Genomic DNA, 27,228 nt, shown 5'->3' with positions numbered 1-27,228 from the left:
ATTTATACCATTGGAGAAATGGTATTTATATCATTTATAACATTGGAGTAAATTCCAGCAATATTAAAAAAAATACTTTAGGGGAGGTTCTTTGTGGGTTTGGAATTTAAAATGGGCTTGGAAATATGATTTATTTACTATCTTTTTGATTGCTTTGGATTCTTTAGACACAGGAGTTATTCTAAAGACTGTCGTTCTTTTTGATATAACCTCTAATTTCCTCTCTAAAATATCATTTTGAACTTGAAGTAATACTGTTGGAATTATAGACATCTTGGTTTTAATAATTTGGTGATTTGCCCCAGGCACAGTAACTATTAATTGGAACCATATTTTGTAGATCTCTAAAATTCTTCTGGGCTTGTATCTTTCTATTAATAACTTAGTAAATTCTTGGAATGTTGGCTTGCTAAGCTATTGAAAGAAAATTAAACTTTGTTTTTTGATTAGGCAACTTTTGTGAGAAAGGAAATAATAGTCCATTCTAAAAGCCGTTTCCCCGTACTCTTGATTGGTGATGCAGGCATCTCCTTGAGTTTGTTGTAAAGAATTGTCTGGGATTCAGATTCTGCCTCTGCCAGTAGTTCTGTTGTTTATTTTTCTTAGTCATTGCCAGAAGAAATTGATTGTGCCCCCAAACCATTTTGACAATTGAGGATTGTTTTTGAGAACCATGTAGAAGTTGGTTGTTAACTTACATAAACAACACAATGTTTCATCTTTCCCAAAACGTGTAGATTGTTTTTCCTGTTTAAGTCAAGAGTGTTTCCCATTCTCTTTGATTTCACATTCATCTTAAAACAAACAAACAAAAATCCACTATACTCATGGTCCTGAAATAGTCATAATATGCTTAGTCTACTTTTTCACTTGCTAGTCTCTAAATTGTAGAATACTAATGTAGTGGAAATGCTTTTTGACACTAGCTCCACTTGCTCCTTGGCCACAATGACCTGCAGGCAAAGTGATTTGAGTTTGTGTTTTTCTCTAGGTGCTCCCCTGGCAAAGACTAATGTGGTATATCATTTGTGTTATACTTTTGCTTAGAATTTGAAAACTTCTAAAGAGTATAGGCAAATGGATAACAAAGATATATATGCACTGTTTTGGATTCATTTGTGCCAATGGCCAATGGTAAAATACTTAGCCTTTGTAATAAAATATTTATAGACTGCAGAAAGCCTTTCTTTGATTTTTTTTTTTTTTTCATTGCTCAGAAACCAAATGTATTTAAGGAAAAGTCGAGCATAAGATGCAATAAGACAATGTTTATTCTGATTTGTAATTTTAATGTCACGTGCTTAACTTCATGTCACATAATAACTTCACATAATGATCATAGTTGAGTTTTCATTCATATTTGGTGGCATACACCTGGAGTGGTAAACACACTGTAAATTGTTAGAGGAGAGACCTTCTGCCAATAAAAGGAGAAGCAGGCGCCAGGCAACAGGGCTTGGGTTCCAGCTTGGCACTGCTACTGTTGTCCTTAGGCAAATCAGCTTCTCTGACCCCCTGTTTCCTCTTCCCCACCATAAGAAACTGGACTCACTGACTTTAAAGCCTTTTCAAACTTAAAAATTTTATCTGAATGCAATAAATTTAGTTACAGAGCTACCAATTCATTTTTTAGTCCTTGGTGGTGATTTTATGTTAGACCTCTTTCCCTTCTCAATAAACAAGTTCGTGTAGGACCCTTGATGTGACTTTCCTATCATCCATTAAACTTAATAATTATTTAACAAACCTCTTCTGAATGTTGTTTTCCAAAAATGATGTTTTCTTTCTGAGATTCTAAAAAATATTTTTAATTGTAGATGGACACAATACATTTATTTTATTTATTTTTATGTGGTGCTGAGGATCGAACCCAGCCCTCTTTTTGAGATTTTTAAGAACTAATTCTATTGTATGAGAGCAAGGTTAATCTTAATTATCAATAGGAAGTCTGGTTTATGTGTCAATTGTGATAGTGTTTTTAATAAGGTAAACAATGTGGGATTAGGAAAAAGAATCTTGATTTTTTTTTTTTTAATTCTGCATTTTCAGTGCATTTATTAAGCATTTATGTGGACTTTTCTCATTTCTTTCCTCCTATATCTTTTCTTTTTCAGTGAGGAACTTGTTTCTCCAAAGTACTTTATTAACTATGACTTTGTGGCTCCTGTCCAGAATCATACTGTGTTTCATGCTTAAACCAATCTCTGGGAGGGCTTTAGACCAACCTGGGCCTGATGCCATCTCTGAAACACATGGTCTTTGGGGTATATAGTTGGTGACAGGGTACTGGGGCAGAAAAAGTTGGCAACTATAAACATTAAGATAAATGGAATATAATCTTTATCAGAGCTACTCAAAGCAGTACTGGCAATGTATGCTTATTAGAAATGTGTATTCTCCCCACCTCACACCTACTGAGTCAGCATCTCTGGGAGCTTGCCTAGGAATCTGTGTTTTAACAAGCCCTTCAGATGTTTTGTATGCAAATTAAAGTTTTTGAAACACTATTCTAGAAGTCATAAATGGAGTAGGAAATTGCAGCCTTTGGTCATTATATAGCACTTTCATCAGGTTTGTTTACTTGAAAAGGTACTTTACTTGCTTTTAAGGCATGCCTGGATAAGGAATTTGTATTTTTTCAGTAGGCCATGAGAATCCCATCAAATGAGGAAGAGAAGTGATTTGATAAGGGGATCAGTTCATTCTATTGTGACACCACTAGATTAGAACAGTAGGCAGACTGGTTAGAAAATGGTTTTGTCATGACAAGGAGTGAAAATGCTAGAAGTATTTAAGTAGTAGTAATGGAAATGGAGAGCAGTGAATGGAATTATGATTTAATTAGAATTTTTGGTAATTGGCTGTAATGCATAGGGAAAGCAGGGAAGAACCAACTGTTTGACCAAGGTTTCAACCTGGGTGACTAGGAAAATGTTAGTGCTGTGGGGAGCAAGAAGAGAAATTTAGGTTGAATGATGAGTCTTGTTCTGGACAAAGCTGAGTTTGAAGTACCCGGCAGGGTATCCAGGTGCATAAGATTTAGGAAGTGGTAGGGAATGTGAACCTGGAGCTCAGGGAGAAAGGTTGTGATGAGAGGCACATATTTTGAGAGTCATCAGTAAGAACATTGGTGAGGGGAAAAAATTGAGAAGAAAAAAATGGCCTGGGGACAGAATCTTAGGAAACCCAGGGAGTAGGAGAAGAAATGGGGAGCCAGTTGTGGAAACTGAGACCTGGTTGTCAGAGAAGTAAAAAAAGATGTAGGATAATATTGGTTAATAGAAACCAAAGAAGAATTTTTCCAGGGAGAATATTTACATGTAATTGAGTTCGAAAGACTGAAGTGAGCCAAGAAGAAGCTAATTGTAAACCTAGTTAGCATATTCCTCAAGTTTTATTCATGGCTATTTCCAGTTGCCATTACACTCCTAAAGTGTTATGTTTATTTGAATCACAAGTCATTTCCTGGTTTAAGATTAAGTGGGCTCTCTAATTCTCTGACTTCAAGAACCTCTCAGTGTGGATTTCCAAGAAAGGTTGGGACTGATCAGATCTTTTGAGTGGTGAGAGGTGGCCTGGGTGTGGCTCTACTACCCTTTGTTGCCTTTAGTGTCTTTCTGTCGCTTCTCCATGTACTGTATATCTTGCAACTAGCTTTGTACTTCAGAAGGTGAAGTTATTTTGTTTGTTCTAGTATTAGATTGTCAGGGAAGGGTATTGCATATACTTACACACTTATCTTAGTTGCTGAAATGCATGGAATGAAATACCTGAATTAAGAAACAAAAAGAATCTCTTGTCAGATTGAATGTCAGTTCTTCCTCTGTTTTTTCGTACTGGGTCTTCCTTCTATCCCACACCCCCGCAGTTGGAAAGCAGAAAGTCTGTGATGTTGAAATTTTAGTTCTGTGAAGAAAGAAGAATTAGGAAATTTTTGGGGGTGGGGAGGAAAAAGGGTGGTAAAAACAATTATTGCCTGTTTTATATGAAATTGACTGAAGTGTGATGAAATCAACCAAGGTAATTCTAGTAAACCCAGTTTTATGTGATGGGTAGTTAGATCTGTTGGTTGGATATAAGAAAAAATTCTGCTATAAATGCTTTTGAAGCAGAGTGGTCTTTAGAGATTCTATGTCAAAAATTACAGAGGGCCAAACCGGGGCAAAAAAATGAAAAGGGTATTTTTACTCATTGTGGTATGTGGGGCTCAGGAGAAAAAAAAAAAAAAAAAATCTTTCAGAGCTCCAACATTAGCCTGTTCTGTGACCTTGGATAAGTCATCTATTTTCAGCCTCAGTTTCTTCATCTGTAAAATGAGGAGGGTAGATTAGTTGCTCCCTTTCATCTCTAAAAATATTTTGATTTATTCTAAGGTAATAAAATGTTTGGCTTCTAATCCACTTTCTTAAGTCATGGAGAATCAATTATATTTTGCTAGGAAGTGAGGAGGGACAAAAACATTTTATGAGGTTTGAAATCTTGCATTATTCAGGGCATTCTTTAGTTGACCTTCCCTTGGAAACACAACTGTCATTGCCAGAAGTGTAACCTGAGAATGTTAAATCCAAGAAAGTTTCTAAATTCTGCCCCTTTTTTTCTACCAGAAATTCCAGATCTTTAAAAAGTCAGGATGGTTAAGGAAGATGCACAGGGAAATGGTTCTGTGCCTCTGGTTTGTATCCAGTTGCTTAAGATAGTTACTCTTGTTGCTTAAGCGCTCTTTCTTATTCTTTATTCTTTAATATTATTTATTCCTAAAAAGGCCTTCCTTATTCTTTAATCACTACAAACAGAACTTCATAGTAGCACTTTGCCTAGGGCAGGGGGAGTGAAACAGGAATAGAATGGGATTGAAGGGGTGACATGCTTGTTATGAGTTTTTTTGTTATATAAGCTGATTTTATTTGTAAACAGTGTAGAAAGAATGAATTGTTGTGCATTTGGTGCTTATGGAACAAATAAGAAAAATAAAGGTTAGGAATGTTTCTTTAATTTTAATCTTCTCCACCCCCACTTGGTACTGGGGATGGAACTCAGGGAGACACTATCACTGAAATCCCCACCCTGTTTGTATTTATTTTGAGACAGAGTCTTGCCAAGTTTCCTGGACTGGCCTGGAACTTGGGATTCTCCTGTCTTAGCTATCCAAGTCAGTGGGATTACAGGCAAGTGCTGCCATGCCTGACTTATTTGGAATTTTTTAAAGCTGTATCTGAAGATTGGACCTGCTATGATTGGCAAAGATCACAGATTTTTTTTTTTTTTTTGGTGGTACTGGGGATTTGAACCCAGGGCCTTGTGCTTGAGAGGCAAGCACTCAACCAACTGAGCTATATCCCCAGCCCACAGATAGTTTTAATGTGGGTCTTTCAGCTAGCCATTTTTTAAAAAATTCTTTTTAGATATACATAATAGTGGAGTATATTTTGACATACATACATGGAGTATAATTTGTTCTAATTAGGATACCATTATTGTTGTTATATATGATGTGGAGTTTCACTGGTGATGTATTCATATATTAACATAGGAAAGTTATGTCTAATTCACTCTACTGTCTTTCCTATTCCCATCCCCCCTCCCTTCCATCATTCCCCTTTGTCTAATCCATTGAACTTTATCTCCTCCTCCCCCACTGTGTGTTAGCATCCACATATGAGAACATTTGACCTTTGGTTTTTTGGAATTGACTGTTTCATTTAGCATAAGTGATTCATCCATTTACTGGCAAAAGTCATAAAGTCATGCTTTTTTATTCAGCCAGTCATTCTAAGCTTGCCTAAGAGAACAGTAACATAGTAGGTTCTATGTGTTTTCACCTTAGGCTATTGTCCTGCACAGGGAGCCTCTAAAGTTGTTTTTAACTGTCCTCATTTAGCCAAATCTCAGATAGCTACTTTAGTTATTTTTAAACTTTGCAGTACATTTAGTTTTATCTTGTCTGGCATATTCCCAGGGTTTAAGTAAGCTAAATGTTTCCATCACTATTTTTTAGGAATGTGACTTAATGCTGGCCTTCACATGTAGCTTCAGCAATAAAGCAACAAGCCTATAAATGTCTTCAAGTCTAATGAAAAACCTTAGTTTAAAAATCATTGTATAGGGCTGGGATTGTGGGTCAGTGGTAAGATTGCTTGCCTTGCACATGTGAGGCACTGGGTTCGATCCTCAGCACCACATAAAATGAATAAGTAAAATAAAGGTATTGTGTCCATCTACAACTAAAAATAAATAAATAAATAAAAAGTTATTGTATAGTTATTCCTTGATTTATTTTAATTGATTTGTGATCCAGAATCAAGTGATTCATGTTTTTTAACAGAGGTTTTTCTTCCCTGTATTTAGATTTTTCTTCCAAATATTATAAGAATTGACTTAGAGATAGAGGAAGAGTTATCCCAGGTACACATGAGGCATTAGGATGGGAGATGAACCTGTGACAAATTTTAAATTACCACCAAGTCTGTCAAGGGATAAACGTGTGGATGATGTCTCGTTAACTCTTACTTTTAACCATATTATAGTAGCTTTTAATTATTTGTCATAGCTTATGCAAATGTGCTAATCCATTATCATGGGTTTTTACAGATTGTAATCAAATTATTATTGTCAGAACATATCTTTTGGAACACACGTGTGTTACGGAACACACATGAAGTATAGTGCTTATTAGCTCCCAGAGAAGTTATTTATGAACCACAGTTTGGATCATGTTGGTAGTTTTACTGGACTCTATAGACTTAGTTGTGTTGTGGTTTATGCTAACAAAAAGAACATAGAAGATGGCTATTGAAAGGTTGAATTGTGTACTGTCACCACATTTCCTTGGATTTTTTTTTTCTCTTGGGTTTTAATATGATGAAAAGTAACTATTAGGGCTGGGATTGTGGCTCAGTGGGTAGAGTGCATGCCTAGCATGTGTGAGGCACTGGGTTCAATTCCCAGCACCGCATATAAATAAATGAGTAAAATAAAGGTCCATCAACATCTAAAAAGTATCTATTAAATATTTTTCAAGATCCATGTTAACTATGTCATTTGTTAATGTTTTTACATACTTGGGGGAGGTAGAGGCTGTCTACATTAAGTAAATTACCCCAGGAGTTATGTAGCTTACTAATGTCTGTTCTCAAAAATATCTTTAAAATACTGATTGTGTTGGCTTTAATTCTGCCTATATAAATGTTTCCTTCTTCTGCCCAGAAAATAAAATAATTTGTAATGTGGGAATGTGCAAGGGGACAAAATTTTTAGCCTTAAATGGAGCTATGATTCTGCTAAATTAATCAGTATTTGTAGACATCACTAGCTGAAATGGGGAGGGGTAGACAATAATTGGATTGTCCCTTATTTTATAAGTAGACAGGATGATTAGAGATAAAAGTCTATAAAACAACTTGTGTTAGCATTTTTCTTAAAAGTTATTTGGGCCTGGGGTGTTTTCTTTTTATGTATTTTTCTATTTTTGTTCGTATTAATCTAATAGGCATTTCTGTTGCCTTTTGAGTTCCATCTGTCATGGAGTTGTCCAGCTATGCCAAAAGCCCTAATAGTCTATTCTGACACAGAAAAGCAATGAAAAGTCTTGGCTGAAATTGGGGATCAGAAGCAGGCAGGCAGCCTTGTGCCCTTCTCCTTTTAAAGTGAAAATGTTGATGAATGAAAATAGAGGCACCTTGGAATTGCCAGTGTCTCCCAAGAAGTTCTTCTTTAGTAGGGAATATGAAACTGGAGTGGTTCCCCTTCTAAAATGGAAAGAATTTCTTAAATTTTTCATCTGGAATGGAGAGGAGAAGGAAGGAGTCTTTTGCTTCTGTAAAATTGCTAAACTACTTCAGCTCTCTTATTGAGGCAGCATTTCTGTAAGGACATATTCTATAGATAATGCCTTTATTAGCTGGATGCAGTGGTGCATACTTGTAATCCCAGCAACTCAGAGGCTGAGACAGGAGGATGGCAAGTTCAAGGCCAGTCTCAGCAACTTAGTAAGGCCCTAAGCAACGTAACAAGACCCTGTCTCAAAATAAAGAGATCTGGGGATGTAACTCAGTAGTAAATCACCCCAGTACTGAAAAACAAAACAAAACAAAAAACCCTTATTAATGTCATCCCAATTGGGTTACTTTTTCCAGTTTTGATGGCTATTAGGGAAACATTAATAGAAATGAAACTATATGCTCAAATGTGAATAAATCTTTTTACTTTTACCTTTTTTTGTTTTTAAACCAAACTCAAAATGATTAGTTTACCACTTATACTCTGGTATACTACAATCAAATTTTAGACCATATTATCATGTATCATGTAGTCCTAATTTAGTGACCCTGCTGGAATATCATACAAAGGATTGAGCCCTTTCATTTTCTGAAATATCAGAAATAGATCCATTGTAGCTTCCCAACTGTTTGAATGGCTGTCTCATTTTTCACTTGGTGGTTTTATATTTTGTTTTCAGATCTTAGCAAAGCAATGTCTCAAGATGGTGCCTCTCAGTTCCAAGAAGTCATTCGACAAGAGCTAGAATTATCTGTGAAAAAGGAATTAGAAAAAATACTTACCACAGCACCCTCACATGAGTTTGAGGTAAGGACATTACAGTGTTTTTTGCTTCCTCTATGTAATTCTTAGTTGTTGCTGCTGATGATTGTCTAGCTGGAAATAAGTGTAGGATGTATTGAGAACAAACGAAAAAGGTAGCCTTGTTTAACAGTTAAGGATTTTCAGCCTTAGCCCGTAGCAAAACTATTAAATCTTCTTTTTTATTTCAATCTAGGAAATTTTCAAGGTCACTAAAACAATCTGAACAAGATAAATACTTTAATTACTCTGTGTTTTGATATCATTGGTGGAGAACTGGATACTGGTCCTTGATGGGAATTGTGAGAAGTTAGTTTATAAACCATATATTTCCAATGCCTTTTCCAAAAAGCCAGTTTTAATAGAACCAATGCTACTTTGACAGCTATCATAGAACTTTCCCAGAATTGAGAGATATTTACTTTTATACTTAAAAGTCAGTGTTATCCTTTTTGTTTTCTAAATTTCAGTTTTTTACTTCCATGTCTTGAGGTTAGCTGTGTTTCTTTTTGTTCTTTTGGCAAAGATTAATTTCCACTGGGAAGTAAAGAAAGACATTGGTGAGTAATATAGAGAGCCAGTTAATTTCTCTTGAACCAAATGGTGTTTAAGTTATATGATACTGCTGGGAGGCAGAGGTTTTTGGTTTATATTCCATTAAATGTGGCTCCTATTAGCTTTTTTTTTTTTTTTTTAATCCTTTTTGTTTTAAATTGGGTGTGAAAAAGTCTCTGCTCTACTCCAAATTCTAATAGTATAAGAATTTCATTTAAAGGTATTTAAAATGTATCATTAATATCTGTTTTCATTAAATATTAAGCATTCTGCTAGTGTAACAAGGACTTCTATTTTTATAGCATACTAAAAAAGACCTTGATGGATTTCGGAAGCTGTTTCACAGATTTTTACAAGAAAAGGGACCTTCTGTGGATTGGGGGAAAATTCAGAGACCGCCAGAAGATTCGGTAAGTTTTAGGTAAAAATGTGAGAAAATTTAAGGTAATTTTGCATGTTGGTTTACATTCGGAGGTGTGGTAGTGTAGAGGACTTGTAAGAATCATTACATCAAATGTGGAAATTGCTATGCAATCTGTTCCTTTTAGACTTTTTAGAGTTACTGAGAACTTCTGAAAGTCTAATCTCCCTGTAGCATTCCCTTATAACTTAACATCCTTATAAAGGAGGTCATTCTTTTGCAATGTGTGTTTAGTATAAAACATACAGTAAGAGTTTCTTGTTGGTTTCCTCTTTCTTCTAAGTCGTTTGATTTTTTATTGCTCAGGGTCACTTAGACACTTAGAATTTACAGCCCTCCCCATGCTTTCAATTCATCTCTCTATCCTTACTTCATCTTATTTGCCTAGCATTCCTTTCACTTATTGTATTTTCTTGCTTCTGGACTTCTGTATACATTGTTTTCTTGGAATGCCAGAGTGTTTTCACCCATTAAATCTTTCTCATTCTTGGAGGAACAAGCCTGTACTTCTGTTGCTGGCCCCTGGCAGAAGGTCACACAGAGGAGTAATGGAATAGTAAATCTAGAGATTTAAATCCTAGTTCTGCAGCTTTATCAGTTTTGTGTAAAATGAGAATAATACTAAGTGCTTTATGTACTTCAGAGGTTTCTTATGAAATTGTGTTAGGATAATATATGTGGAATATGTTAAACTGTGAAGCATTTTACAATTGGTCATTATATCTACCATGATGTGGCACTTACCCAGCCTAAATAGTAGTAGATATTTGTGAATGTATTGTCTTCTTTACTAGATCTTGAGCCGGGGGGCATGTGTACTGAGCAAATGTTTGTTAAATGGATAGTCTAAATGAAGTTATTGTATTTTAAGAAATAGGTTTTGTTAACATATTGACTTTTCTTCCTGTCAGCTCTTTTGACCTCTGCTACTTGTAGCACTTTTCACCATAGTAGAAAAGACTTGATAAAAGTCAAATAATTGTATGTAGTTTCTCTTTTATATGTTGGTAATCTTACATAGGTTTAAAAACAGGGTTGGTTAGAGAAAACTACTGACTAAAGTCTACTGCCTGTGTTTGCAAAGTTTTATTGGAACATAGGTCAACTCACTCATGTATGGCAGCTTAAGCTAAATGGAGACCGTCTTATATTTTTTCCTAATGAGAAAAATCTTAAATATGATTTCCAGTTAGGAAGACATTTATTCCCATATGTCTTTCAGTTCTCTTTTTTAAAAAATATTTTTAATTGTAGGTGAACCCAATAACTTTATTATTTTTTTATGTGGTGCTGAGTATCAAACTCAGTGCCTTATACATGCTAGGCAAGCGCTTTACTACTGGGCCACAGCCCCAGTCCCTGAGCACAACCCCAGCCCTCTTTCAGTTCTTAAACTTTTAAAATTTAGAAAATGACTCTTTTCTATATAGTTGACAATTACAGTTAGTATGCTGTTTTTAGATCTTTGATTTCCTTCGTCTTTGATTTTAGGTCTTTTTGGTCTTTTATTTCCTTGGTGATTTATTTTTCTTCTTTTAAATAATAGAAATAATATTTTCTTCCAAAAAAGAGTAATGAGAGAATTGTTCTAGATAGGTTACATTGTTTTTAAAAGGAACTAAATATAGACTCAGTCATATTTTTAAAACTGTTTGGGAGCAGGCCTAAATTATAATAAAATAAATTTAGGTACTTTTTATTTTCCCACTTTAAATCCTTATCCTTTTTGCTTAGTTATCATTCCTAATTGACGTAGCCTCACTAACCTAGTTAGGGATGGACTTGGGTCTAGAGGTGTGGTTTTTCCCACTTCTTAATTCTTTCTTTCGAACCTGACAATTTTTTGTTTTCTCTTATACAAACTTAATCTTTTGAAGTGAAAGCCTATGTTGAAGAAAAGCACACATTATTTGTTACTTTCAGTGTTGTTTAAGGTTCAAGGTTCTTTTTTTGCCAGTGGGAAAAAGCTGTCCTACTGTATTTTGAGAGATCATGATATGTAGTAGGGGTTCTTGAATTGGGGATTGGAAGATGCAGAAAGAAGTAGATGAATCATAATTACCTTGGGATTTTTCCAGTTCAGTACCTCCCACCTTACTCCCCAAGAAGGTTCTGATAAATTCTTCCAGAAGGCTATGCCCATGTAGTGAGCCATAGTTGCTACTGGGGATACAGAACTGATATAGGAAAAAGGGAAAATAGAAAATATATTCTGCATTTAATGATTTTGTGTAGTCTTTTGTGTCTATAAAAGTATAAGTCTTCATTAAAAATATTTTTATTTTGAAGCCTAGGTTTTGAACATCTTTTAAAAATGTGTTCATAGGGTTGGGGTTGTGGCTCAGTGGTGGAGTGCTTGCCAGGCATATGTGAGTGGGTTCGATTCCCAGCACCACATGTAAATAAATGAATAAAATAAAGGTCCATCAACATCTAAAAAAATAGTTTAAAAAAAATTTGTTCATAGAGCCAGAGTACAGCTCAGTGGTAGAGCACATGCCTTGCATGCACAAGGCCCTGAGTTTGATCACCATTACCAGAAGGAGAAAAAAATGGCTTGTAATCCCAAATGCCTATAATGTTGATGGTTTTGGAATATAGAGGCAAAAAATGTTTGCTCTTCAACTATGTCATAAACTTCATAAGTGCAGGTGTCTCATTTGCAGTTTGTTACCAGCTTTTGCAAATAGTTCTGAGAACAAATAATGGGTTATTGTTTCTTCACCTTGCTTCTTATGCCTTTCTCTTTCTTCTCCCCAATAGATTTTCTTTCTCAGGCCTTAGAAATTGAGGTAAATTTTCATTTCAAAATACAATTTTATTTAGTGAACATAGTCCCCCCCCCCCTTAACTGTAGATATTGTTTTATTTTTCTGGCCAAGTAGATATTACTGTGAAGAACCACCATTTAGAATGACGTTTTTAATGTCAGTCTTGCATCAAAGGTGTGCACATACACACTATTACAGAGGATCTGTATTTTTGTATATTGGCAAATTGCCAGAATCAGACATCTAGTTTGTAAATAATTTTAATTGGAATACAGCCACATTCATTTATCCATATTTTGTAGCTGCTGTCCTGTTACAAAGGCAGAGCTGAATAGTTACCGTAGAGACAGTATGACCTTTTACAACTAAAATATTTATTATCTGGGAAAAAGTTTGCTGACCCTATTTTAGTGTATTTATTTTCAGAAGATCTTCAGTAGTTCTTTTTTTTTTTTTAAACTTCTTTGGCTCTCAGAAAACTAATCTCACTTGTTGATTGAAAAGAATACTTTTCAGGTAAAAATATTTTTTTCATAATAAATATTAGATTGAAGGGCATACTTAGATTGGCATTGAAATTTTATGATATCATATTTTACTCATTTTTGCTTGCTGTGTTGAGTATTTCATCTTAGTTCTAAGTGAGCACATACATGTATTTTGAAAAAAAAATCCATTGAGTCCATATTGAATTATGTTGAACAAACATGTTTATGGAATTATGGATAATACTCTGCCGTAACTTTGTGAATGTTAGATAAATAAGTGTTCTATTGTGTTAAATTTGATATTTAGCTACACACATAAAAGAAAGTTAAAAATATATATTAAGCAGGCATATACCTGTGATACCGAGTCGGGAGACTTATAAAATGGAGGATTGTAAAATGGAGGCCAGCCTGAGCAACTTAGCAAGATCCGTCTTAAAATTTAAAAAGGAGTAGGGATGTAACTCAATGATGGGGTGCTTCTCTAGCATGTGCAAAGGCCAAAATCAGTCTCTAGTGCTGGAAAAATGTGTATGTATGTGTGTGTGTGTATTTCGAATTGGAATAAGGAAGGACCACGCAGTTTCATTTCATTGTTTCACAGAAAATCTGTGACAGTGTCTTCATCCTGGCCAAGCTTCTGTATTGGGGTTGGAGAAGGTTGAGAAATAGATCAAAGAGAGAAGAAACTGTACAGCCCATTCAAGAAGGGACTGGAACTGATTGATTCTTCTGAGCCTTAACTTAAAACCTGGTATCATATGGCTGGTACTCACCTCTGCTGATTCTTTCACATTTATATGAAAGATAATATTTAAAGAAGACTTTTTCATTTATGTACAAGAGAGTAAGGGAGTATTAGTGAATGGAAAGGAGTTGTATAGGGTAGAGAATTGGCTTGAAGAGAATGTCATACATCAGAGTGATATTTAGCTCCAATTTACTTTTTTTTAGTTTTTGTTCCATTGAATGTTTTTCTTACTTTAGTCTGTCAGTACAAAAACATTAAATGTGTATGTTTGGAGGATAAGGCATTCTGAGAAAGTTAATGTAGGTGTGCAGAATACAAATACACATTTTTTTTTCTTCTGAAGTTACACCATATATCTAAAATTCCAGTGTTTTCTTGGCCAAAGATCTGACGTAAAGGACACAGACTGGTTTGCTTTGAGCATATGAGATTTTCTAATAGTGTTGTAATGCATTAGAGACTTGTTTTGTGTGTTTGTAGAAATAAAGTGAAATCCCAAATGTAAAGTATGTCACAAAAAGGAAACACTGACATTTAAGGAAATGACCCTGAGGACATGGCTCAATAATACCAGAGAGTTTCATGTTTTCCTTAATGTAAAATTTTAAAATGCTAATGCATAAAAATACTAATCTAAGCAAATATATATTCAACAAATATTACTAAAGCTTTAATTCCCTATCTCTTGATTCCATAATGAATTAAACAGTCTTTAATTTTTTTTTTTTTTTCTTCTTCTCTAGGACTACCTTCTTTCACATGTCTTTCTGTGTAGAACCTTTGTTTCAGGAATAGTGACCTGATTAAGGAACTGAGTTGGTCTGTGATCCTTAATTCCATCCTGGTTCCTTATTTGTGATTTTACTTTATAAATAGTAATGGCAAATATCTCAAACTCAAATGGCAATTCCATGTTTGATTTGAGAGACTCCCAAGTATTATTGTTGGACCAGTGTCTCTAATTGCTGCCTTCTGCTCAGAGTTGGGGACACTCCAGTCCCACAGAATCATAGTCTTTGGGAAAAAATCACAGAGTGGGTATAGGTGGAAATACTGTTCTTTGAACATTGCCATTCCTTCTACTCTACCCCCTACATCATGGAGAGTATTTGTAAACCTTCTCTTATGTGACACAGGACTTCTGGCCCTTCATAGAGAAAATTTGAGCATTATACTCCTCAAAGTTTATCTTTTATCTGAGTAGTTTATATTTTATAATTGGATGAGAAAAATATATTTGTGAGGTTCTCCTATCCTACATCTTCATTTTTGGGACAAATGTGAGGGAGAGGGAATTCCCACTGTCTTTACTTATTAAGGAGACCCTGAACCTTTAAGATTGATGCTGGGAGAAATTTTATATAAGGCAAGATGGGTGGTCCATGACTGCCTCTCGTCTTTCAGCCCTGAAATTTCTTGGGGGATCTTTTACTGATCCTTTGTTCTAGATCAGACTTGGAAAAACTGACTATCTACTAGTCCCATTTTATAGCCAAGATAAAACTAGAATATTTATGCCAGGCATCTCAACTTGGGAGATCTTTTTAGGAATTGCAGGTCCTTCAAAGATTTCTTAAAATCATAGGTAAAATTGTATAAATATTCATTTTTTTTTTCAGAGTAGATTCCTTGGCTTTCATCAGATTCTCAAAGGGGTTCATAACCTATAAATGTTAAGAACTATTGTCTTAGAATCTTATTCAGGAAATATTTACCATGTGCCTTCTCCCTGCCAGGCACTAGCTGTATGATAGGACTATAAAAACAAGTCTTGATCTCTCTCTCTCTCTCTCTCTTTTTTTTTTTTTTTGGTACCAGGGATTGAACCCAGGGGTGCTTAAACACTAACATTCCCGACCCTTTTAAAAAATATTTTATTTAGAGACAGGTTCTCACTGAGTTGCTAAGTGCCTTTCTAAGTTGCTGAGGCTGTCTTTGAACTCACAATCCTCCTGCCTCAGTCTCCTGAGTCATTGGAATTACAGGCATGCACCACCATGCCCAGCTCTTGGTCTCTCTTTAGCATTTTTTAGCCCCATGTTTTTGGAGGAAATGGATCCAGAAACAGATGACTTCAGAACAGCAGGATGAGTCCAAAGGGTACTGTGGGAGACTCTAAATGGCATGGGGGCTCAGGAAAGACTTCCTGGCACTAAGGTAGGCTATTGAAGTTACCTTAAGGCAAGACTTCTCTGAGGATAGAAGGGTAATCAAAGAGAAGATAGCTGTGAGAATAGAAGAATCTAAAAGTAGTAAGCTTGAAAGCATGTAGCTTGTTTTCTGGTGGTGGAACATATGGTGGATGTGTTGCTTCTTTGTATCTAGAGCCAGAAGAAAGGTCCTGAGAGAACCAGACACTGAGTCTCTGTCTGCCATCGCTGCTGCTGTCCACTCATTGAGAACCTCCACCTTTTCTGTGTGGGTTGCCCTGGAGCAGTGTTAGAAATTGCAGTTTCCACTTAAGAGAGATACCAATGGTGGAAGATTGGAACTATAAATTTTGTTTATTAAAACCATTCTTTGTATACCTTAAACAACTATTAGATATTGCATCATTGTAAGACATGGTAAATTACTTAAAAGATGACTGTTGTCTTTGTTTTTAATGGTGATAAATGAACTTTATAAGGTTAATCAGCATTTTAGCTGTTAATAACTTTTTAAAATGTCAGAATTATTGAGGTGTAGTTTACATATAGTAGAGTATACATTTTTATGAGTCTTGGCAAATGTATACAGTAGTTTGCCTCCACAATCAACATCCAGAACTTCGCCGTCACCCTCAACATTTCCCTTATGCCCCTTTTAAAATGTACTTCTTCTTTATAGTTCTCTGGTTCCTACTTTGCCTCTTCTCTTAAAAACACAAGCTAAGTAAGTATGTATCTTACTAAAATACTACCTTTCCTTCATTCAGGCTTCTAAGGAAGAGGTCAGCCTAGCCTCCACCCTCACTTTTATCATCTGTACCTTTCTCCTAGCCTTTTGTCTACCCACATTAATCTTCCATAGAACTTTATTTTTACAGCCTCTGCCCTTTTCTCTCTTCCCCACCTTCTTTTCTCCAGGGCTGCTCCCACAATACGAATTATATAATTAAACTAACAATGTACTTTACACTACTTTAATCACTGGCAGTTTGATACCTCAGTTTAAAGCTAGTACATGGCATAAACAGGATTATATTAGAGACCTCGTTTTTATTTAGGGTATTTAGGATTAGTACAGTTATTCTGCAGCCTTTCATGTTCACAGATAGGCCAACAGGAAGTTTGGCGTATAGGAAAGATGCAAGGTGATTTTAATAAAGAGCCGGTAGATTGTAACATAAACAAGCTGGCATTAGGACCTTCCATTCTTCTAACATTCTTTCCAACACCTGGGTCAGCTACCTTTGTCCTTTCTAATCCATACTCAGTGGAATGTTCTTTTAAAACTATACCCTAGCTGATAAGGATACAGCAGGCCAAATGCCTCATAAAGTTGAGTCGTTTTATGACCTCAGCTCTGACGTCTATGAAAAGATGTTGAAAGATACTATTTATAGTGTTCGAATTCTTTTCCATCTGTATTTATTATTTTCGTCTATTGCGGTCATTTCTATTAAAAACTGTACAGTAAGGTTTAGGGAGCGCTTGGTAGCATGTCTTCACATTTACCTTTTACTTTGTAGGATCATTTGCCGTCTGTACACACTTTTTATTTCTGTTTTCGTCAACTGTTTTTTTTTTTTTTTTGCAGTGCTGGGGATTGAACCCAGGGCCTTGTGCTTGCGAGGCAGGCACTCTACCAACTGAGCTAACTGAGCTATCTCCCCAGCCCTGTCATCTGTTTTTTTGAGAATTCTTTTGTTGTCTTCTATCCTCTAGGTCACAAGGTTTAGTTTTTGGGAGAGAATATCTCTTCAGTATTTTGGAAATTGCTACAATTTTTAATGGGAGGGTGGTAGGATTGAGAGTTTGAATGGCAAAGATATAAAGAATAAGAAATAGTTCTGTAAGTAGATGAACACACAACTGAATAAATGAGAAGTGATTTGCGTTTTTAAATAAATAATTTTAGAGTAGTTTGATTAACTGAAAAAGTTGCTTTTAACTAGAAATGTTAGAGCTATCAGAATTAATTTTTGTTACCTATATCCCTTTTTTTTTTTTTTTTTTTTTTGGCGGTACGGGGATTGAACCCAGGGCCTGTGCTTGCGAGGCAGACACTCTACCCTCTGAGCTATATCCCCAGCCCCTATATCCCATTTTAAAACCTGCTGAGTGAAAAGCAGCACAGATAATTATTGAAGGTACCGACAGAATATTTTTGAAAGTTCAAACTGAAAATACATAAAAGATAGCTTAGAAGAAACATGAAAGTGCCAGAAGGTTATCTATGACTAGATTAAATGTGGGAGAGGGTAAAAGCAGGCCATTTAACAGATTTCTATGTATAGATGGGCTCATTGAAGACTGGTGTCTTCATTGTACATATTCTAAAGCCCTTGGGAGATTAGAAGGTATTCTGTTATTTCAAGAAAGCATGAAACACCATTTCTAAGGTTTTGTTTTTGTTTTGATTTTTGCTTTTAATGAAACAAAGGGTTAAGTTTTAAATTTTATTTAATGAATTTTTTTGGGCATTGCTGGGGATCAAACCCAGGGCCTTGCTCATGCTAGGCAAGTGTTCTACCTCTGAGCTACATCCCAGCCCAGTATTTTTATTTAAAAAAAAAAAAAAAAAACACCAAAACAAAACAAAACAAAACAAAACAAAACAAAAAACTTTGTAAAGATCTGTGTATGCAAAACTCCATTTTATAGTTGATGATTATCTCCAGTGTTACAGGGTGCTTTATAAATCAAGCATTGTACTAAATGCTTTATGTTCATGATCTCATTTAATATTCCCAACAGAGCTGGAAAATAAGCCTTATTCTCATTTTACAAAAGAGGAAACTGAAGTTCAGAGTAACAAGATGGAGTCCTGATATGAACTGTGTAGGTTGTCAGATCTCAAAGACCTGTTCTTGGGTATCCTTTAGTAACAATAAAGGAGCTCTGTATCTCTAGTGTACACAATTGTGGCATATTTTATGTGCTTATCAACAACTATAATAATATTAATAGCAGTAAACATTTATTCAGCAATAATGTACCAAGCATTTTTCTCCAGTGTATTTCCTTAATATGATCCTCAAACAATTATAGAGCTTTTATTCTTATTTCACAATGAGAAACTGAGCCTGAGAGGGATTGAATTACCCATGTAAGTTTCCTTAGCTTGCTAGCTGGAATTCAGGCCCAGATTTGCCTAAACCCAGTCTTTTAAGTACTACGGTGTGTTGCCATCAGTATTTGAAAAGAACTTGAAAGTCTTTATGGCCTTTCCATCATTTCTCCATGTATTTTGAGTAGAACCATTCCAGTCCTTCCCATAGAGTCAAAAACACTTCTTTGAAGTCTTACAACTACATTTAACAGATAATATTTATTGAATAGCTGCTGTATGGTAGGCATCTAGGCAGTGAGATACCAGTGAATGAGATAGATAAGGGTTTAATAATCATGGAACTGCATTCTAGTGGAAGAAAGAAAATATACATCTGTTGATAAATGATTTAAAAGACTAATTTCTTGTCACTGCTTTTGCTTGCCCTCCATAGTCACATTTCCCTGGCCAAAGTCTTTTTTCTTTTCTTTCCTTTTTTTTTTTTTAAATTTGTTTATTTATTTTTATGTGGTGCTTAGGATTGAACCCAGTGCCTCACATGTGCTGGGCAGGTGCTCTACCACTGAGCCACAAGTCTGCCCCACCAAAGTCTTTTTTTTTTTTCTAGTTTATGTGTAGTCTTTACACAATGCTATGGAAGTTACTTTTATTCTACAAATCTATTAAATGCCCACTATTTAATTTTAATTATTGGAAATGCAAAAAATAAAGGCTAACCACTTTTAAGAACTTATAATTTTGTAATATATCCCAGCCTTTCCCATGTAAAGCAAAATGCAAGAGATGGTTTTGCAGGTAGAGGCTATTGCTGTCTCAAGGTCTGCCCAGCTGCCTATAGGACTAAAGGAATCAGTACCACATGGATGTAATAGCAAATCAGTTTTTAACTTTTGGTTTAGTGGGGAGATGTTTGCACAAAGATATGCTTATTATGCAGAATGAGTAATAACTATGATGGTGGTTGAGGAGACACTTAAATAATTGACTTCCACCTAGAGAGATTAACTGATATCTCCATTCTCTTTGAATTCTTGGGTCTACTGCTGATCCAGGTGTAAGTTCTCTAACCAAAGTGAGTGGTCTGCTCACCAAAAGTCACTATGTTCGTTCCCAAACCTATTTATTCCATTTATCTTTATTTTAATGAAATAATATGGTTATATTTTATTTTTTAAAAAAAAGTGAAATGATGCTTTAAAAATTACTTCTATGTAATTGTGTAGAGGGAAATGGGGGGGGCAGGGGAAGGAAAGATGGTGGAATGAGACAGGCATTATTACCCTATGTACATGTATGATTACACAAATGGTGTGAATCCACATTGTGTACAACCATAGAAATGAAGGGTTGTACCCCATTTGTGTACAATAAATCAAAATACAGTCTGTAAAAATAAAATTTAAAAAATTACTTCTGTAGAAGCTGATTGTAGTGCTTTGGAAAAATTGGATAAAGATGAGTAGGGGAAAAAAAAAGTTGAAGTGGCTGGAGTGTAGCTCAGTGGTAGCATGTGTGCTTGTATGAGTGTTGGGTTCATCCCCCACCCCAAGTGATGATTTAGGTGTTGGTGAGGCCACTGTGAAAGGTTGGGAAAACTGCATAAATCCAGAATGATTCTTCTGCATGCTGATTATTTTACAAGTGTATGTTCTTGGTCCATACTATATCTAAAGAAAAGATCTTTGTTGACAAATGTGTGTTTACTTGTAAGTGGTTATAAATAGTTCATGTATCTAAAACTTTTTTATGATTTGTGCTTGAACTTATGTTTTTCATATATATGCTGCTGATGTGACCACTTGAACTTACTTTTTAAAAAATTGACTGTACCTGTCTAGAATGTTTTATTCTGCTTGTTTTGGTTTTGTAGTACTGAGGATCAAACCTAGGCCTTAGGCATGCTAGATCATTGCTTTACCACTGAGCTACATCCCCAGTCCCTAGAATGTTTTAAATGTAGCAAAAGGAGCAGCTGGTGGGTTGGAGCAGTCTTAAGCAAGTTGAGGATGAAGAGGTGACTTTAGAGCTAATACTCTTAAGTATATGTAAGACTTTGCCCAGAGAATCAGAGGCGGACATTTCAGGTTTAACAGAACATGATGTACAAAGGCTTAAAGGTATGAGAGAATAAAACAGTTACTCCAAGAACTACAGTTTTTATAGTATTCCTGGAGCAAAAAATAGAAATGATTAGGCAAAATAAGTAGGGGCCATGTCTGCAAACTCAGACATGATCTCTCAGGAGAGATAATTCTGACTGAACTAAGAAGATGCAGGAAAACAGGAGATAGGAATTCCTAAGCCTTATAGAAGACTAATGAGGTGTATTTTTAGGAGACAAGTAGGGATTGGCTGTGCTCTAATTTCTTAAATTCTAAAACACAAAGTACATAGGAAATCCAGATTTCTTGTGGTTCTTGGTTGCAGTTGGAGAAATGGCTACTTTTAATTTTCTCTGGTATTTTTTTAATGCCCTTTATCAGAGCTGCCATTTAATGTCTATACACTTATGTGTATTATACAAATTTTTATAGGTTTAAAATCCTTAATTTTATGATAGTGAGCTATAATAATCCCAATTGCCTGCATGATCAACAGAAACTAAGAAACTACCATGTGTTGGTGTAAATCAATGAAATATTAACACAGACCAGCTATATATGCATATTGAATTTATTCTTCAGTGTATTTAACATTTTTTTTTTTTCCCCCCAGTTTGGTAGTAATGCAGTGAGGTAGAAAGCACAAACTCTAGAGATTTAAATCCTGTGTTACTTCTTAGCAATATAACACTGAGCAGGTTTTTTTAACTGTTTTAAGTCTTCGTTTTCTCACTCATAAAAAAAATAAATAATAAAAGTAACCTATTGTGTAGGATTTTAGTGAAGATTTTTGAGAATGTATGTAAAAACATTTATTATGTGTTAGAGAGTCTGATAAAGGCTCAACAAATGTTTGCTAGTTTTGTTATAGTCAACAAATATTATATAGCTCCTAGATGTCAGGTAGTATGTTGGGCACAACAAAAACAGTAGAATTGAATTAAGACTACAGATGATTGTTTCTCTTTAAAATTCTATATAATATGTATGTGTTTTTTGTAGTTTTATCTTTAGTTCTAAGTATGTATATGTATTTGTCACTGGCTAATTTGGTACATACTCAGTATATTTAGTTTATTTTTGCTGTGTGGCTGTTGGATTCCTTACTGGGACATTTATGTGTACCTATACACATGCACTTAAAAAAATTGTAAGTACACATTCCATAAAATTTTCCATCTTATCCATTATATTTCAGTAGTGTTAAGTATATTCACATTCTTGTGCAACGAATCTTTAGAGCTTTTTTCTTAATCCTGAAAAACAAACTCTATACCCACTAAAGAACAGCTTCCCATTTTCCTCGAACCCTTCTTCTCCCAGCAGGATGCAACTACTGTAGTCTGCTCTCCATCTATATGAATTTGACTACTGTGAATAACTCATAAGTAGATAAAAGACTTTTTTAGGTCTCAGATTTTCTTCCTGTTGTTTTGAAAAGTGCCTGATTTTTTTTGTTACCTGTTACATATCCTTGGCTTTGCTTTCCTGGACAAATATGACAAGACAAAAAAGCGTAAGGGATTATACTATGGAAGTGTTCTTGCCAGTGGAAGTATAGTCAACGTATAGCCCAAGGGAGATCCTGTTCTCTTTGGCTCTTCTGAGAAATCTCAGGCAGCATGGAGTCATTTTAGGAGAAACATGGTTTAAAAAGGCAAAATATTATCCAAGCTTGGATTTTTCTTAGAAGACTGTCTTAAACCAGGACTTAGCAAAATATTAAAAGGCCAAAGAGTGTAAATATTTTAGACTTAGGCCATACAGTCTTTGTCATAACTACTCAACTCAGCTATGGTGGCATGAAACAGCCGTATACTATACGTAAACTAATGAGTATTTCTGTGTTCCAGTAAAAGGTTGTGAAAACAGGTGCTGATTGCCCTACAGTTTATCTCTTGTCTTAATATCTTCAAGTTCTGCATGACTTAAAAGAGACTTTGGGTGAACCCTGTGGGAAAATGTTTATTCAGCTTGTTTGTGATTGGAGCAGAAATTTGATAACATATTACTTCCATTTTGGGCCACTGATTGTAAGTTTTACACACTATTAATAAAAAACTACAACCAATTAATTATAAGAATCCATTAGTTGTATAATGGATCCTGGTTTTTAAACTGTTGAAGAGTGGGATGGGTGGGGAGAAGTGTGTACTTCTCAGTGATGTACTAACAATACCAGCCAACATCTGAGTGCTTACTATGATCCAGGTACTTTGCTAAGCACTTTATCTACATGATCTCATTTATCTTCATAACAAATCAATGAAGTTAATTAAAAAGTCTCAAAGCAGTTAAATATTTTACTATAATATATAGTGGAGTCCAAAGTCCAAACCCAGGCAGCCTGGCATTAGAGCCATTGTTCTCTATCAACTGCTGTACTACCCCATTCTGTTTTAGAGCTCTCTTTTTGTCAAATGATAGTATTCATGCTGGAATCAATTTAATTTATTGGATCAGGTCATGGAGGAAATAGTTAGTACATCGTTTCCCTTTAGCATGTCCTTGAGATTTCAGACAATATTCAGTGCAGTTAGCTGCTATTTTTTGTTCACTGTTGCATGCTGATACCCTCAAAGAATTATTTGTGAATCTCTTCTGATGATATTTTTTAAATGATAAAATGTCTCAGTGACACAAAACTTGTGCTGGGAGAGAATTGTTGATACTGTGTAGCATCATTAATGTCTTTCTGATCCTGCTGTGGGGGGGGGAGTGAACTCCACATATTACTATAATTCATCCTCTTCTGTATCTATAAGCCTTGCATCAAAGATTGCATAATCCTGCATAAGTGGCATAAACTTCTGTAAAGATGATCTTACTTTCAAAATGTCAGTTTCAAAACAGGAAATTCATGAACATTTCAGCTTTGAGCTTCTGGTTTTCTTAAAAACAGAGCAAGCAAGTGGGTTAGGGTTGAAGCTCAGTGGTAGATCACTTGCCTAGCACATGTGAAACACTGGGTTCAATCCTTGATACCACATAAAAATAAGGATATTGTCCATCTACATCTAAAAAAAATTTTTTTAAATAAGACAAAAAACTCCAGCAAGTTGTGTTAGCTGTTGAGTTAGAGTTAGCATTTGTGACCATTAAAAAGAAAAGTAAAAATGGAATGGCAGGCAATAGCAGTGACCCAGTGAGAGGAAGGCAGGAAGGTAGCAGGTCACTGTCCTTGGGGCAGTGAGGTGAGAAATGGGGCCAGCCTCCTGGAGCGGTCTGGGGACGGAATCAGCTGAGAATCTAAAATTGTTTGGAGTCAACAATGATTCCAACCATGGGTTTGTCAGCCTCTGCTCCTGCTGTTGCAGTTCAGACCTCAAGTGCTTCAGATCATCAGAGACAGCATTACCACCTTCAGGATGCCCAATGCATGAAGGGAAAATGAAAGGCTATCCAGTAAGTGAGGAATCCGCTAGTCCAGCCTGTGAGAGCACACCAAGATCGTGCATATCAGTATGTGGAGTGTCCCATTATAGGAGTTGCTGCTAAGAATAAGGAGAATCTGGATCCTTCAAATTTGATACCACCACCTAATCAAACACCAGCTCCAGAACAGCCGTTCGTGTTGTCTACTGTCAGAGAAGAGTCATCCATTCTATGAGCAGATTCAGAGAAAAAGAGGGTTTATCCTTCTGAACAGATGTTCTGGAATGCAGTGTTAAGGAAAGAGTGGAAGTGGAATGATGAGGATATTAGAAAGATATGTATATTAGAATTCACAATCAGAACAATGTGCAGACTTGGAGAGACATTTTGAAGTGGGAAACCCTTCATGCTGAGGAGTGTTCTTGTGGTCCATCATTGATCCGATTTGGAGGGAAAGCAAAAGAGTATTCACCAAGGGCAAGAATTTGTTCCTAGAAAGGGGTATGTGTTGCCTTTTGACAGGCACGATTGGATCATCAACTCTTGTAGCACAGAATTAGATATGTGATAGATTACTGCGATGGTGACAAAGTCAATAAGGACTACCAGTTCACCAACCTGGATGTCCACCCTGCCTTGGATTCACTTTCCACAGTATGGGACAGAATGAAAGTTGCTTGGTAGCACTGGACATTGTAATCACTGTTTTGTTTGTGATACAAAGTATAAACTATTTTTTTTTTGAGAGAGATACATTAAACTATTTTCCCCAAACTGAATTGCATTCATGATGTAACAGGAACTTCAAGTGGATAATCACACTTCATCCTCCACTTAGCAAAGGACCCCTGCTCAATTCAGTTTTTTAAAAAAATATTTTTTTTTAGTTGTTGATGGACCTTTATTTTATTTATTTACTTATATGTGGTGCTGAGAATCGAACCCAGTGCCTCACACATGCTAGGCAAGCACTGTACCACTGAGCTACAATTCTGGCCTCTCCATTCAGTTTTGAGCTGCATTTTGCCTTTCAGTTTATAGCAGATCATTCTAAGTTTTCCTCCAATTTGGTTTAAGTGGGAAGCAGTCCCTCAGTTTGTCCGTTAGCTGCAGTATTGCCTGTGTATTTCATGTAGAAAAGTCTGAAAAACCTCTGAAAAAGAGTTTTTAGAAAGTGAGGAAAGCCGCTTTTGTCTTACTGTTTTCTCAGGAGTATTTGAGAGGTAAAACCTGAAAGTCAGTGCACTACTTATAAGCTTTTATCTGGTCAAATCTTTTAACTAAAATCATTTATTATAAATAAGCAATATCTTTTTAAAAAGAGACTCTTTCCGAAGTTCCTACAATTTAGTAGAGACCCTGAACAAAATGCAAAGCCATACCCTTGCACTCAGCAAGTGTGTCTTGGCTCTCTAAATTCTCATTTATATGCATTTTTCAGACTGGGCCTTGGTTAAAAAAAAAAAAAAAAAAAAAAAAAAAAAGTTTGAACTCACCATGAGGTGCTGATGCATAATTTTTGAAACAATATTTTAATTAAAACAATATTTTCCTGTTGTTTTGATATGTAACTCTGCTTCCCCAAAACAGATCTCTTTATTAGCCCTGGAATTTCAAGTTATCCCAACTTTGACTTCCATTCCTTCCTCCATTGGAAGCCTTCACCCTGGTTGGCCTAATCCAGATTTAAAAGCCTGGCTCAAGTCACAGTGCCAGTGATTATATTTAGCTGAGTATTAACATTCACAAGAAGAGTATTTTTCTCAGATGTAGTATGTTTGAATCAAATCTCTATCTCAATTTTTGTGTTTTAAGGAAGCTTTAAGCTTACTGTTGAAATTCCTTATATCAGTAACCCAAAAACTGGTTGTTCTCATTATAGCAGCATTTTACAGATGACTGGTTTTTAACATGTTGATGATATTAAATCCTTTAATTTGTCCTGAAAAACAAAAATGGAAAGGCATTTAAGCGTGACATGCAAGGACGCTTACCTCGCAAGCACAAGGCCCTGGGTTCAATCCCTAGCACTGGGGGGGGGGGGGGGGGGGGGGGGGTGTGACATGCATATAACCATGTCAAACCACATCATGGTGATGGTGTCAGCTTCTTTATTCAAGCCAAATGTAAGCCTTCTCATTGGAATTTCTTACAAAGATTATTTTTATTTTCTGTGATGAAATTTCCAGTGTAGTGAAGTAAACATACCGACAGAGTCTAAGGATGAAGAAAAGGTGAAGTTGCATGAGGTGGTAAAAATGCAGAAACCTACAAGATAGAGATGACATTGTATGTTAGAGAATTCAGTGCTTCATGTTTCTTGAGCACAGTATTAGGGGACTAGGAAAGGAAAGCAGAAGGTAAAAAGAGCCAGATCATTAAGGACCTTACAAATCATATCTTCCAGTTAGGAATAAATTCAGTTACACATAATATAGAAATGCAGTAACAATAAATCTGGAGTAAGGTAATCCAGTTAGTATGGTAGCTTAAGAGTCATCAGGAATCTGGGCTTCTCTGTTGTGCTGCTTTTCCATTCTTAGCATATCACCTTATGGCCCCAGATGGCCACTAGAATAAACTCTAGTCATCATGTCTTTATTCCAAACAGCAGGAGGGAGTTGGGCATGCCCCCTACCTTTTCACAGAGACTTCCTGGAAATCTTTCAGTTCACTTGGAGTTAATCACAATGACCAGAACTTTGGCACAAACAGCTGCAAGGGTGGCTGGGAAATGTAGTTTTATTTTGGATGGTGGTATGCCCAGCTGAAAGTTGGGGTTCTAAAGTGGAAGGGAAAACAATGATGTTGGGAGAGGCTGCTAGGCCATGTGAAAGATATAACAGAGAAACATGCTCAAAATCCTGATTTTTTTTTTGTTTGTTTCATTTTATTTTTTAAAGACAGTCACCACTTGACAATTGGAGGGTGGATTTTAGGGAAGTAAGAAGACCATGAAGATTGCTGCAGT

The 27,228-nt window shown here is 35.7% G+C and overlaps 1 protein-coding gene and 1 pseudogene across 6 annotated transcripts in view; both read left to right on the top strand.

Annotated features, from left to right (window-relative positions):
- The window catches only part of UGP2 (UDP-glucose pyrophosphorylase 2), a 51,125-nt gene that overhangs the window by 6,016 nt on the left and 17,881 nt on the right, over positions 1-27,228 (top strand). For all 5 annotated transcript variants that reach the window (XM_079109721.1, XM_079109720.1, XM_079109724.1 and 2 more), the window contains exons 2-3: positions 8,456-8,583; positions 9,435-9,542. In XM_079109721.1, the coding sequence (XP_078965847.1) occupies positions 8,470-8,583; positions 9,435-9,542 (222 nt within the window). In that variant the 5' untranslated portion in view covers positions 8,456-8,469. The remainder of the gene's footprint in view (positions 1-8,455; positions 8,584-9,434; positions 9,543-27,228) is intronic.
- On the top strand, positions 24,292-26,291 carry LOC306643532 (holocytochrome c-type synthase-like; annotated as a pseudogene). The gene has a single exon. The product of its transcript is annotated as a holocytochrome c-type synthase-like (transcript).

The sequence above is a fragment of the Sciurus vulgaris genome (genome assembly GCF_902686455.1).
Source record: "Sciurus vulgaris genome assembly, chromosome: 14".
NCBI lineage: Eukaryota > Metazoa > Chordata > Mammalia > Rodentia > Sciuridae > Sciurus > Sciurus vulgaris.
The sequence above is the reverse complement of the archived record's forward strand: the minus strand, read 5'-3'. Positions and strand labels throughout refer to the sequence as shown.